This window comes from Bubalus kerabau, chromosome 11 (assembly GCF_029407905.1).
Source record: "Bubalus kerabau isolate K-KA32 ecotype Philippines breed swamp buffalo chromosome 11, PCC_UOA_SB_1v2, whole genome shotgun sequence".
NCBI classification, from domain to species: domain Eukaryota; kingdom Metazoa; phylum Chordata; class Mammalia; order Artiodactyla; family Bovidae; genus Bubalus; species Bubalus kerabau.
Window position 1 is genome coordinate 6972563 of NC_073634.1, and position 14015 is coordinate 6986577.

A 14015-nucleotide genomic window follows, 5' to 3' on the forward strand; every position below is an offset into this window, starting at 1 on the left:
GTCCATGGGGTTGCGAAGAGCTGGACGCGACTGAAATGGCTTAGCACACATAACATAGTCGCTTTACAATGCTGTGTTAGTTTCTGCTGTACAGAAAAGTGAGCCAGCCATAGGTATACATGCGTGTGCTAAGCCGCTTCAGTCGTGTCCAACCCTTTGCAACCCTACGGACTGCAGCCCGCCTGTCTGTAGGCTCCTCCATCCATGGGATTCTCCAGGCAGGAATACTGGAGTGGGTTGCCATTTCCTCCTTCAGGGGATCTGCCCAACCCAGGGATCAAATCTGTGTCTCTGGTGTCTCCTGCATCTAGCGCTACCTGGGATGTCCTACACGCATACACACATTTATCCCCTCTTCCATGGATTTCCTTCCCATTCAGGTCACCACAGAGCACTGAGTAGAGTTCCCTGGTAGGTCCTCACTAGTTATCTGTTTTATACATGGTATTGATAGCATATATGTGTCAGTCTCACTTTCCCAACTCATCTCTCTTGGTATCTATACAGAAAAAATTTTTTTTCTTTTTGGCCACACCATGCAGCTGCCAGTAACACCCAAATTTCTATCTCTCTCTGGCCTAAGCACCTCGCGTTTATCACAGAACTCACAATGACATCTCTACCCTCCTCCCGACGCCCCCATCCTCTCACTGTGCCTCACCTGGGCTCACTTGCCCTGATGCTCTTTCAACACACGAAGCTCGTTGTTGACTTGTACACATCCTGACTCTCCTGCTGGGACTCCCCTCTGCCTACTTCTCTGGCCTCTTATCACTCAGGCCTCGATTCACCTCCTCGGAGAGGCCTTGTCTGACCACCTGCATGTAAACAGGTGGCCCTCGGGCCCACCTCTGTCACTGTCCACCCCACTCGCGTGTCTCACTGCCAGCGTTAAGTCCTCGAGTCTGGTCAGCTGCTCAGCTATGACTGTGCAACCTCTCCCCACTGAGCATCTCGATTATCCACAGGCACTACGGTAGCAAGGATGCTGACCACCACACTGCCAGTACCTGGTGAAACAGTGCCTTGTCCTGTTCATTCAACATTCAACATTCAACAAGCACGAGGTGAATAATAAATTAACTGAGCTAAAGAGACAAAAACAAGCAATCTGAAGAAAGCCACTTTCAAACCAAAGAGCACTGTGGCAATAAACCACCATTATCCTATAACTGGGGTTAGTACATCGCCTTCAAGATTGAATTCATCACCAAGCAGGGAAAGCTGAAACACTCATGGGTGCATTGTTCAATTACTCAGCGACAGTTTGCACATTAACTTCTGGCCAGTGTATCAAAAGAACACAAGAGGCATAGTTCACAAGCCGGAAGAAACATCCCTTACAGAGGGTGACGAGGGCATCTGCAGTGTTCTATTTCTACCTTACCTTTAAGTTTTCTGCTAAGGAAACTCCAGTGATCTTTACTCTTTTTATCAATCAGGTGACAAAGGGTACAGCTTATTTCCCTTGAGAAGAGAGTTGATTAACCTTCTAAATTGCAATCAACACACTAAAAAGTAACTTCCTTTCATGACTGCGTCAGCACAAGCTTGCCACCACCCAGGGAACAATTTCCCCTTCTTGCTGGTTGTATTTCCTTCTTTAGGAATTAACTGCAACCCTGGGTCGGTTCCATGCAGTGTTTAATGAGTGCACTGGATCACACTCTCTCTCAGGTACACAGGTTCACAGTGATTCTGAGAACCACTGAGAACTTCACTTCCCATCACGAGCAAATCGGTTTCCCTGTTTTGCTCGAACATGGCCAGTCATTTTCTTTCTGTGTGCTCAGGCGCTTCAGTCCTGTCTGACTCTCTGTGACCCTATGGACTGTAGCCCGCCAGGCTCCTTTGTCCACAGGTTTCTCCAGGCAAGAATACTGGGGTGGGTTGCAACTCTTATCCCAGCCTAACTGTTAATAGTAATAATAATTACTCTCTAGTTCATCAGTTTGGACAATAAATTATATGATCATCCTAACTGTTGCGGAAATAAATGATGCCCATTAAAAATATTATCTACAGCTGAACAACTGATACGTAATCTTGGAACACTCTGACCTCCTTAATGAAGATCAACTAGCAATAAAACTCCTATGACTCAATACCAAGAATAAAGTGTGCGCAAACACCGAAATGAGGACTACAATATGCATGTTGAAGACGTCAATAAAACTAATAATTCAAGAGGTTTTGTTATCATGTGCTAAACGTTAACTACCATGTATACAGGGACAAAAGAGTCAAGGCAAGCTGTTGAATGAACAAGGATGAAAATGTTATACAGCTAGTTCAGAAGAACTTGGACCAATCTTACTAAGAACAGAACAGTGTAAAAGATGACTGTAGAGTAACATCTGCAAAAATGACGGAGTAGGGGGCTCCAGGTGTTTACGGACCTCAGAAACACTGAAATGATGTGATTGAAAAAAAAAGACCAGATGCTATTATACCTGTAGAATAATACTTGGGTAGCACTGTTACACAGATCACTATACAATTTGTGTAAATGTTATAAAACACAAAAAGGTTATGTCTATACATACATATAATTTATGGGCATCAGCATGCATAAATTAACGTATAAACACTGGACTAGAAGGGCACACAGACATGGCATAGTCTGCCAGGGTCAAGGCGGGGGCAGAGGCAGAAAATGCGTGAAAGAGGTCAGAGACGCAGGCCACGCTTCACTTAGTAACAGTTAGAAGACTGGAAGTAAGTACGGAAATCTGGGGGGGGATACTTCTGTGTCATTCATTATATTTTTTCTCTATACTCTGAAATTTTTAAAACTGGGGTCAGGTAGGGTGGGGACATGGTCACTGTCCTGTACGAGGCTCACTGTCTAGACTTAATCCTAGTTGATTTTTGCTGGCTGCCAGCAGTCACTGCTTCTTCTTATAAATATTCATGCTCTGAAACTACTCAATTAACATGTCCCCAAATGGCAAGTTCCATAACTGACAGGATCCACCTTTTTGTCCTTGGAGGGGGAAAAAAACCCAAAAAACCTGTTTGCTTACATTTTGCCTTCAAGCACTTCACCCGGTCCTCAGAATTCCTCCATGACGTTAACAGGAAAATGAAAGGCAAAAAGAAAAACAAAAACTCAAACCCCAAACAAAGCCAGAAAGCTAACGTGACTTTTCCAAAATCCAAGAGCAAGCTCTAAGAGAACCAAAGGCTCCAGGCTCTTGTTTTTACCAATGATAATACTGCCATCATTCCTCAGGAAAAGAAAATACTATCAACGGCTTCGTAACACTTTTTAAATATTCTCCACTTTCACCTTGCCTTTCACTTCCAAAAAGGAATCAAGTCCTACTCTGCCAGAGGAAGGCTGGTCATCTGTCATCTCCAGAGTTCTTTCTGGACCTTCTGTTAATCCAAATATTTAAACATTTGTTACAAGTCAAAAATTTCACACATTCCATGATACACCTGACCTTCATTATAACTCACTCCCCAAAAATGGTTTCAAAGTAACAAGTTCCACACTGCAAACTTACATTTTCTAAATACCTATAAATCTTTTTGCCAGCTGCCTCAGGTTCACCTTAATCAACTCTGTTATAAACCAAACTATATAAGTCAAGTCTAGGACATTCCCCTCGGTGATTTACTCAATGTCAAGGTCCTTTCAGGTTAGCACAACTGAAATAGCCTGCTTTTTAGGTCCATAGTAAAAGGAAAGATACTAAATTTGATGTTTGATAAGACACATTGACTATGTGTTTTATTTTGATCAAAATTCCCCAGATTTATGTGTCCTCTGCATCAGACCAATAAACCTAAACTTTGAAAGTTTACGATTCTGTATAATTATATCTGGGGAAAAAGAAAAGGTTATAACTATCCTAAACTATGACAACATGTTGCTAGGAAGACTTTAATGTGCCAAAATAAAACCTCACCATCATCAGTCAAATGAACACATACTTCTTCAGCAACCAATAACAGACACTTCAATTCTAAGGGAATTTGCAACAGATTACCTGCATGACCTAAGTACCCTTTAAGTAAAGGCAGAGTGAACTGACTTTTTAGCTGAAAAACAATCAAATTAAACTTGAGTTTTTTCTAAATTTCTTAAAATCGAAATCTCATACTCGAAAAGAAAATCGCAACATAAATGAACAGGGCTAGAACATGATTAAATACTATCAAAGAATGTATTATTTTAGAAAAACCATGTGACAGAAGCCATGTTAGGTGACCAACAAGATGGGACTTCCAGAAGCTCCTCTGTGGAGACTGTTCTCTGCAGCAGTGGGCAGTCGGCGTCAGGTGGTACGAGCCACGGCATCAGCTCCACCTGCGCTCAGATGCTATCATTCTCCAATCACATAACAGTATGGGACGAAGTAATTTACTAACTGCCTGAGTGTCCTCACGTCAAACATGGATTTCATACTCACTCATTTCCCTAGAGCTGTGGTGAGGACTGAATGAGACCATCAAATGGCATTCTTTACCATTCCCAAAGGCCAATTCTATGCTTATCTTCAATTTTGAAACTACAGGCTTATTTCTCCTAAAACAGCAGCAGTAAATAGCAATTGTTGTTTAGCTATTAAGTAACGTCTGACTCTTTTGCAACCCCAGGGACTGTAGCCCACCAGGTTCCTCTGTCCATGGAAGTTTCCAGGCAAGACTAGAGAAAGTAGGTTGCCATTTCCTTCTCCAGGGGATCTTCCAACCCAGGGATCAGAGCCATATCTCCTGCATTGCAGGTGGATTCTTAATCACTGAGCCACCTGGAAAGCCCAGGAAATAGCAGCAACAGAGGTCTAATCAGTATTATTCTCTCTCTGCAAACTGCTTACAAATTAACAGAACCTTGGGTGTGTGTTCGTTGCTCAGTCATGTCCTACTCTTTGCAACCCCATGGACTGTAGCCCACAAGGCTCTTCTGTCCATGGGATTCTCCAGGCAAAAATACTGGAGTGGGTAGCCATTCCCTTCTCTAGTGGATCTTCCTGACCCAGGAACTGAACCCAGGTCTCCTGCATTGCAGGTGGATTCTTTACCATTTAAGCCATCAGGGAAGCCCACTTGATTAAAGGGGGAAAAATAGGAATGGATAAAAGATCTGGAGGAATGTTGCAGTTATGAGACAATCCGAGATAAATTCAAATTATGAGAGGCAACAACAACAAAAAAACTTTACAACAAATCTTGTTGTAAAGTTTACTTTCAAATCTTGAAGGTCAGGTTTTTAAACTTAACCTCCACTGGCTTAATTAATCAACCACAAGGTACCAGGGAAAACTCTATCATGGCTGTAAGCCACCAGACATGCAGTTTAGGGATATCATATTTCCTGGAACATTTAGGTTCTTTTTCCATAACTCATACACAGGATTTGCGAAGAAACTTTTCCCTAAGTTTGTTTGTTTTTTTTTTTTTTTTTTTTTTTTAGTACTTTGAAATAGTAATCAAGGTATCAACAGAAGTTTCTTTACACTGAAGATGCCCAGGATTAAAAAAGAAGTAAATTCAAATAACCACCAGATGATGAAAGAGATAAACTATTGACAGGATGCAAACGTTTGCAAGGGGGCTTCCCAGGTGGTGCAGTGGTAAAGAACCCACCTGCCAATGCAGGAGGTACAAGAGAGGCAGAGGAGCTTGGCAGGCTCCAGTCCATGGGGCCACAGGAGAGCCGGGCAGGACTGAAGTGACTGAGCACACACACACACTTTTCCTATTCCACACATGACTTTTCACATTCTCCTTTAAGTAACAAGTCCCAGGTGGCCTGGTTGCCCTACAAAACTCCAATCCTATAGAATGCCTCTTTTGAGAGGTGGAGTTCATGAACATAGAACAAAGTCTTAAAGATCAAGAAAACCTCATAAAGAAAGCAGAGGATGCATTAAACTGGAAAACCAACCAATGACCATCTCCTAAGAACAACAGCAACACTTTTCTTCACCATGGGAGCACCTGTACAGGGAGTACAGGTACAGGGAGTAGCCTGTACCCTGACAGGCTCCCCAGTCCATGGATTTTCCAGGCAAGAATACTGGAGTGGGTTGCCATTTCTTCATGAAGTCCTAAGAAGACCCAATATTGGTCTTTAATATGATCCCTCCTGAAAGGAATTAGCACTCTTAAGGCACAACTTATTCCACACTCTCTATTTCAGAAAAATATTAGGATTGTCTGCAAGCCTGGAAATTGGATTAAGAAAGCAAGCATGCTTCCCAAGTTGTCAGAAAGAGTTTTAAAGAGATAAAGACATCAGCTTCTTCTCTTCTCCTTTCTTTTTTTAATCTTTTGGCCATGCTGCATGGCATGTGGGATCTTAGTTTCCTGACCAGGGATCAAACTCACACCCCCCGCACTAGAAGGCCAAGTCTTAACCACTGGACCACCAGGGAAGTTTTAAGACAACAGCTTTTTAAAAGGACCTTCAGTAGACAAGTTGTGACAGTAAAAGGAAAAAAAATATTAAGTAGATGTAAACTCATTTTGTAAATAGTACTAAAAAAGAAAAATCTTCAGAAAAAGGTTGATATGATGGAAAAAGAGGGAAAGAATATATGGTTAATTTTTTGTTAATGTAAATAAGTAGGAGACTGTCAATAAAACTGAGTATGTGCTGCTTCTAAAAAAGCATATCTCCTTATAAAGTATGTATATAATTTTGTATCTATCTGTGTATATCAAGAAATGCAGCAGGGGGAGATTTTGTGCAAGCCCAAGAGTCTTCAATCAATGTTAAGTAGTATAACAAGAATGGGAGAGGGGAAGGGATGATCAGAACAATGGTCACACAAAAAATTAAGACAAGAATGATTTGTTCTAAAATGATCACACTTCTAGACTAGATTCCCTCATCTCAGAGGAAAAAACTCTAGCTGGCCTTATAATCAGAAGATGCTAATGAAACATGCTTAAGTTTACAACATGTCTACCAGGAGGACAATCAAGAATCCTATTGCAGAGGGAAAATACCAGCATGGAAAAAACTAACACCATGAATAAAGGGTGCTTAAAAGGCCTTATTAACCTAACAAAGTATATTTCATTGCAAAAAATACCCAAGAGGCTCATAAGCATCTCGGGTGTAAATAAAGCATCCTCAGAGAGGCAAGCAGGCCCACCAGTGTAAGAAATGCAAGTTCAATCCCTGGGCCAGGAAGATCCCCTGGAAAAGGAAATGGCAACCCACCCCAGTATTCTTGCCTGGGAAATCCCATGGACAGGGGAGCCTGGCGGGCTACAGTCCATGGGATCGTAAAGAGTCAGACACAACTGAAGTGACTGAGCACAAGCACACTAAAGAAATAGGATATTTTACTGGAAGTAAAATTTAGAGGAAGTAATAGAACCAGGATACTCTTCACCATGAACTCCTTCCCGGCCTTCAGATCTCTCATCACCTTTCCTGCTACCGCACCAGCTCTTACCATCTCTGCTTCTGGTCTGTCAGAAGCTTCCAGTCCCCACTCTCCCACTCCCTCCATCTCTTCCTGCTTGCCTTCCATCCTTTATGCATCTGGGCCTCTGATCCAGCAGGTCAAACGCTACTGCCATCCAAGGCCTCTCTGCCACCAGCACACACCTTGGTTCAACCCAACATCCACCTTCTCCACTACTGCAGGGAATCCAGTCCTCCTGTTATCGAACTCCTATTTGATAGGAAACTGCTCTGAAGACAATAAATACTGAAATCTGCTGAAATGAAGATGGGCTATACATGCCACTTCTGCTTCCTCGTGGCTAGAAAATATCTTATCATCTCAACTGGGAAGAAAGTAAAATGTCTCATGTGGTTATTTACTACTTTTTAAACTGCAGACATAAACTTTAAAAAATGAACAATGATTGCAATTTGCTTTAACATGTAATTGACTGGGGGATTTTGCAGAAATTAATGCCTGTGGCTGTGATAAGTCTCCAGTCAATAACGTGTTAAGTCACCTTTCAGGTTCCTGTTGAAAAAGTATGGAATAGAGCCTCTAAAAAACTGGTCTACCTTCTGTTTTCTGGTTTTGAAAACTAAATATTAAGTTATATAGGCAAACAAAAAATACTTCAGCAAAAAAAAAAAAAAAAAAAAAAACTTTTCCTGCCTGAATAAGGTATTTAAATCTAAATGTTAATCAAAACTATTCTACCCTCAGACTTTCATGTTTACGACAGAGATTACAACTCCAGTTTTCTTCCAAAAAATTAAGATCTTGATTTCCCATGATTTGGATAAAAAATTAAGGCTAAAATTAAACCAACAAATAAAAGCTTCTATAAGCTAGATTTCCACTATTCAAGGCTCTGCACAATGCCTGGCAGAAAACATGTATACACACACACACACACACTGCATGGATGGGAGATGTATAAAAACCATATGCACATGTCCCTGGAGAGGAGGGTAGCTGGAAAACTATGGTTCATCCACACAATGGAGTATTATGAAATTGTTTAAAAAAAAAAAGCAATGAAGATTATTTCTACGAAATGAAGTGACAGGGAATGATTTCCAGCATACACTGCTAAGTGAAAAACCAAACATTATCTATGGTGTGTTATCCCTCATGGAAGAAAGCAAAGGATGTGGAAAATGTCTGTGTATCTGCTCATGGGTGCCCCAAGAAATATAGGAAGGAAAAAGCCAGAAAATAATGAGATTATTTACCTGCAAAGGACAGGTGGCAGCAGTGGAGAAAAAAGGAAAGGATGGAAATGGGGCAGAGGGAATGAGAACATTTCTCTCAGGACACATTTTTTTCCTCAACTGGTGAGTCTCAGAACCAAGAAAATGTTTCACATATCCAAAATGTACATGACTGCAATTACACAGGATATGGGGGAAATCCAAAATAGAATATTCACAGTAATAAATGGACCTATGTGTGTTATAAATAAACAGCATAACCACACCGAAGAGGAAATGACTAAAACAAGGAATAAGGAACTCTGCAAAATATTTGACTATATAACTGCGAAAGTAAATACAAAAAGAACCATGTACAAATAATGTTACTTTTCATTTGGGTATGGGTTAGCAACTCTGAAACTCTACTAAGAAAAGAAAGTGTAAGATGCTCAATTGTCTCCGACTCTTTGTGACCTCATGGACCGTAGCCCGCCAGGCTCCTCTGTTCATGAAACTCTCCAGGCCAGAATACTGAAGCGGGTAGCTGTTTCTTTCTCCAGGGGATCTTCCCAACCCAGGTCTCCTGTATTGCTGACAGATTCTTTACCGTCTGAGCCACCGGGGGAAATCAAGAATACTGGAATTCGTAGCCTATCTCTTCTCCAGCAGATCTTCCCGACCCAGGAATCGAACTGGGGTCCCCTGCATTGCGGGCAGATTCTTTGCCAGCTGATCTACCCGGGAAGTCCTTGAAACTACACACACCCTGAAATTTAGCTAATAATTACTATATTGAGATATTAACAGCCATGTTTTTTATGGATACAGGGAACTGTGGAGACAAGAATGAATACTATAGGACTGGATTAAAGTCAGAGGGACCAGTATGAACTCAGGGTGGTTTTATATATATATATATATATATCCTCTCTGTATATACATACATAGGTTTCCCTGGTGGCTCAGTGGTAAAGAATACGCCTGCAATGCAGGAGCCACAGGAGACTCAGGTTCGATCCCTGGGTCAGGAAGATCCCTTGGAGGAGGGCATAGCATCCTACTCCAGTATTCTTGCCTGGAGAATCTCATGGACAGAGGAACCTGGCAGGCTACAGTCCATGGGCTCACGAACAGTTGGACCCTAGTGAAGCAACTTAGCATGCACACACGCATATAGAATTAGCCTTACACTGTCCACTAAGAGGAACAAGAAGTGCTGGTACCACAAAGGAATGAGTCCACCAAGACTCCATTCCTCAAGAAACTAGAGGTTCCTTGAAGAAATGATGACTTCCAGGGCTGGGGCAGAGAAAATACAAAGTGATCCTGGACCATACTATGGCAATAGAAAATTAAAAATTGCTCAAAAAATGAACGGAGACTAAAGATGGTGGTTGTACATTTTGAATGTACTAAATTATTCACTTAATAAGGTTAATTTTGTTATGTGAATTTCACCTCAACAAATTTGAAACAAGCAATGCTTAAGTCACAGAAGCCAACTCAAAGAGCTCCCAATGGCTACCTCTGGACAATCTAATGATAAAATAATTAATGACTGTTAAGGATCATAACCCATAGGACAAAATACATACTCATGAGTTCACACTCATATAACAAGAAATAAATAAATGAGAGAGAATAGACATCTCTTCCTTTCAGTCAAGTTCCAGTTAATAAACACAGAAGGAGCGATGGAAACAGAAAATCGTATTTGGCAGAGAGCACAGTCGTGACTGTCGCAGACAAAAACCATCAATACTTGTTCAGCTCTGAGCGAACATACGATGAAAAACAGGACGTCTGCTTGGTTTTAAAGACGCTTTCACAAAATACTTATTAATTACAAAGAAAAAACAGCAGCTTTACAGGGGAGAAGCTTGGCAGACTGCACTTGAACCACCTGAGCAGGGTTAACATAACATAAGACCTGTCAACTTCAGGCACCCCTTGATATAAGGCACTGCTGCTGCTGCTGCTAAGTCACTTCAGTCATGTCCGACTCTGTGCGACCCACTAGATGGCAGCCCACCAGGCTCCCCTGTCCCTGGGATTCTCCAGGCAAGAACACTGGAGTGGGTTGCCATTTCCTTCTCCAATGCATGAAAGTGAAAAGTGAAAGTGAAGTCGCTCAGTCGTGTCCGACCCTCAGGAACCACATGGACTGCAGCCTTCCAGGCTCCTCCGTCCGTGGGATTTTCCAGGCAAGAGTACTGGAGTAGGGTGCCATTGCCTTCTCCAATAAGGCACTAAGGAGAACACAATGTCATTTCTCTGGTATCCTCACCAAAAACGCGTTACCTCGGTCTAACCGTGAGGAATAATCAGACGAGTTCCAATTAAGGAACATTCTACAAGGTAACTGACCAATCACTTCAAAAATGCTGAGGACAAAATAAGGAAATTTTCCATGAAGGAGGAGGCTTCTAGGAAGATGACAAGTAAATGCAGTGTGGGGTCCTAGTCTGGATCTCAGAACAGAAGAAGGACATTAACATGAAAAAACTGGTGACATCAAAATGAGCTTTGTAAATTAGTTAACAGCCTTGTATCAAAGTGAATTTTTTGGCTAGGAAATTGTACTCTGTGTTTATGTAAGCTGTTCACATTACAGGGCATAAGGGAACTCTGCATACTACCATGCAAATTTTTGGAAAATCTAAATTTTGGAATAAGAAAGCTTAAAAAACACATTATTCTTTAGCTTATTGTTCATTATTATTTTTTTTTTAGCTATCTTCCCTTTCCTCCCAGTCCATGGGTTCACAAAGAGTTGGAAATGACTGAACTACTGAACAACCACCTCTCCTCCCTTACACTAGAGCAGGAATATTTTTGATATACTCACTAAAGTCACCCAAACTTCTAACCATGTCTGATACACAGATCAGATCAGATCAGATCAGTTGCTCAGTCGTGTCCGACTCCTTGCGACCCCATGAATCGTAGCATGCCAGGCCTCCCTGTCCATCACCAACTCCCCGAGTTCACTCAGACTCACGTCCATCGAGTCAGTGATGCCATCCAGCCATCTCATCCTCTGTCGTCCCCTTCTCCTGCCCCCAATCCCTCCCAGCATCAGAGTCTTTTCCAATGAGTCAACTCTTCGCATGAGGTGCCCAAAGTACTGGAGTTTCAGCTTTAGCATCATTCCTTCCAAAGAAATCCCAGGGCTGATCTCCTTCAGAATGGACTGGTTGGATCTCCTTGCAGTCCAAGGGACTCTCAAGAGTCTTCTCCAACACCACAGTTCAAAAGCATCAATTCTTCGGCACTCAGCCCTCTTCACAGTCCCACTCTCACATGACCACAGGAAAAACCATAGCCTTGACTAGACGGACCTTCGTTGGCAAAGTAATGTCTCTGCTTTTGAATATGCTATCTAGGTTGGTCATAACTTTCCTTCCAAGGAGTAAGCGTCTTTGAATTTCATGGCTGCAATCACCACCTGCAGTGATTTTGGAGCCCAGAAAAATAAAGTCAGACACTGTTTCCACTGTTTCCCCATCTATTTGCCATGAAGTGATGGGACCGGATGCCATCATCTTCGTTTTCTGAATGTTGAGCTTTAAGCCAACTTTTTCACTCTCCACTTTCACTTTCATCAAGAGGCTTTTGAGTTCCTCTTCACTTTCTGCCATAAGGGTGGTGTCATCTGCATATCTGAGGTTATTGTTATTTCTCCCAGCAATCTTGATTCCTGTTTGTGTTTCTTCCAGTCCAGCGTTTCTCATGATGTACTCTGCATATAAGTTAAATAAGCAGGGTGACAATATACAGCCTTGACGTACTCCTTTTCCTATTTGGAACCAGTCTGTTGTTCCATGTCCAGTTCTAACTGTTGCTTCCTGACCTGCATACAGATTTCTCAAGAGGCAGATCAGGTGGTTTGGTATTCCCATCTCTTTCAGAATTTTCCACAGTTTATTGTGATCCACACAGTCGAAGGCTTTGGCATAGTCAATAAAGCAGAACTAGGTGTTTTTCTGGAACTCTCTTGCTTTTTCCATGATCCAGCACATGTTGGCAATTTGATCTCTGGTTCCTCTGCCTTTTCTAAAACCAGCTTGAACATCTGGAAGTTCACGGTTCACATATTGCTGAAGCCTGGCTTGGAGAATTTTGAGCATTACTTTACTAGCATGTGAGATGAGTGCAATTGTGCGGTAGTTTGAGCATTCTTTGGCATTGCCTTTCTTTGGGATTGGAATGAAAACTGACCTTTTCCAGTCCTGTGGCCACTGCTGAATTTCCCAAATTTGCTGGTATATTGAGTGCAGCACTTTCATAGCATCATCTTTCAGGATTTGGAATAGCTCAACTGGAATTCCATTGCCTCTACTAGCTTTGTTCGTAGTGATGCTTTCTAAGGCCCACTTGACTTCACATTCCAGGATGTCTGGCTCTAGGTGAGTGATCACACCATCCTGATTATCTGGGTCATGAAGATCTTTTTCGTACAGTTCTTCTGTGTATTCTTGCCATCTCTTCTTAATATCTTCTGCTTCTGTTAGGTCCATACCATTTCTGTCCTTTATCGAGCTCATCTTTGCATGGAATGTTCCTTTGGTATCTCTGATTTTCTTGAAGAGATCTCTAGTCTTTCCCATTCTGTTGTTTTCCTCTATTTCTTTGCATTGATTGCTGAAGAAGGCTTTCTTATCTCTTCTTGCTAGTCTTTGGAACTCTGCATTCAGATGTTTATATCTTTCCTTTTCTCCTCTGCTTTTCACTTCTCTTCTTTTCACAGCTATTTGTAAGGCCTCCCCAGACAGCCATTTTGCTTTCTTGCATTTCTTTTCCATGGGGATGGTCTTGATCCCTGTCTCCTGTACAATGTCACGAACCTCATTCCATAGTTCATCAGGCACTCTATCTATCAGATCTAGGCCAGAAAGCACTCAATAAGCACAATTACACAATTTTGGTGAGCCAGAACCATGAAAGGGCTCCCCTGATGGCTCAGACGGTAAAGAATCTGCCTGCAATGCAGGAGACCCAGGTTTGATTCCTGTGTTGGGAAGATCCCCTGGAGAAGGAAATGGCAACCCACTCCATATTCTTTTTTTTAATTTATTTATTTGACTGCAAAGGGTCTTGGTTGAAGTATGTGAGATCTAGTTCCCTGACCAGGAATCAAACCCCAAACCTCTGTGTTGAGCATAGAATCTTGGCCATTGGACCACCAGGGAAGTCCCCCACTCCAGTATTCTTGCCTGGAGAATTCCATGGACAGAGGAGCCTGGAGGGCCTACAGTCCATGGGGTGGCAAAGCGTTGGACACAACTGAGAGACTAACACACAACACACACAGAACCATGAAAGCGTACTCCAAATCCTAGATTTTCCATTAATTGTCTTTATATTCTACTTGAAAGAAGCTTTGCTTATTCCAGGCGTCCCT

At 42.0% G+C, this 14015-nt stretch overlaps 1 protein-coding gene across 5 annotated transcripts in view; it reads right to left on the minus strand.

The window, feature by feature from the left end:
- Nucleotides 1-14015, minus strand: part of MGAT4A (alpha-1,3-mannosyl-glycoprotein 4-beta-N-acetylglucosaminyltransferase A) — a 172017-nt gene that overhangs the window by 92060 nt on the left and 65942 nt on the right. Inside the window, exon 1 of one of the 5 annotated variants that reach the window (XM_055539420.1) lies at nucleotides 4422-4440. The exons of the other annotated variants lie outside the window; for them this stretch is intronic. Within the exon in view, the coding sequence (XP_055395395.1) occupies nucleotides 4422-4425 (4 nt within the window). The 5' untranslated portion in view covers nucleotides 4426-4440. Of the gene's footprint in view, nucleotides 1-4421; nucleotides 4441-14015 lie in introns of those variants that run through there. 5 annotated transcript variants of the gene reach the window in all.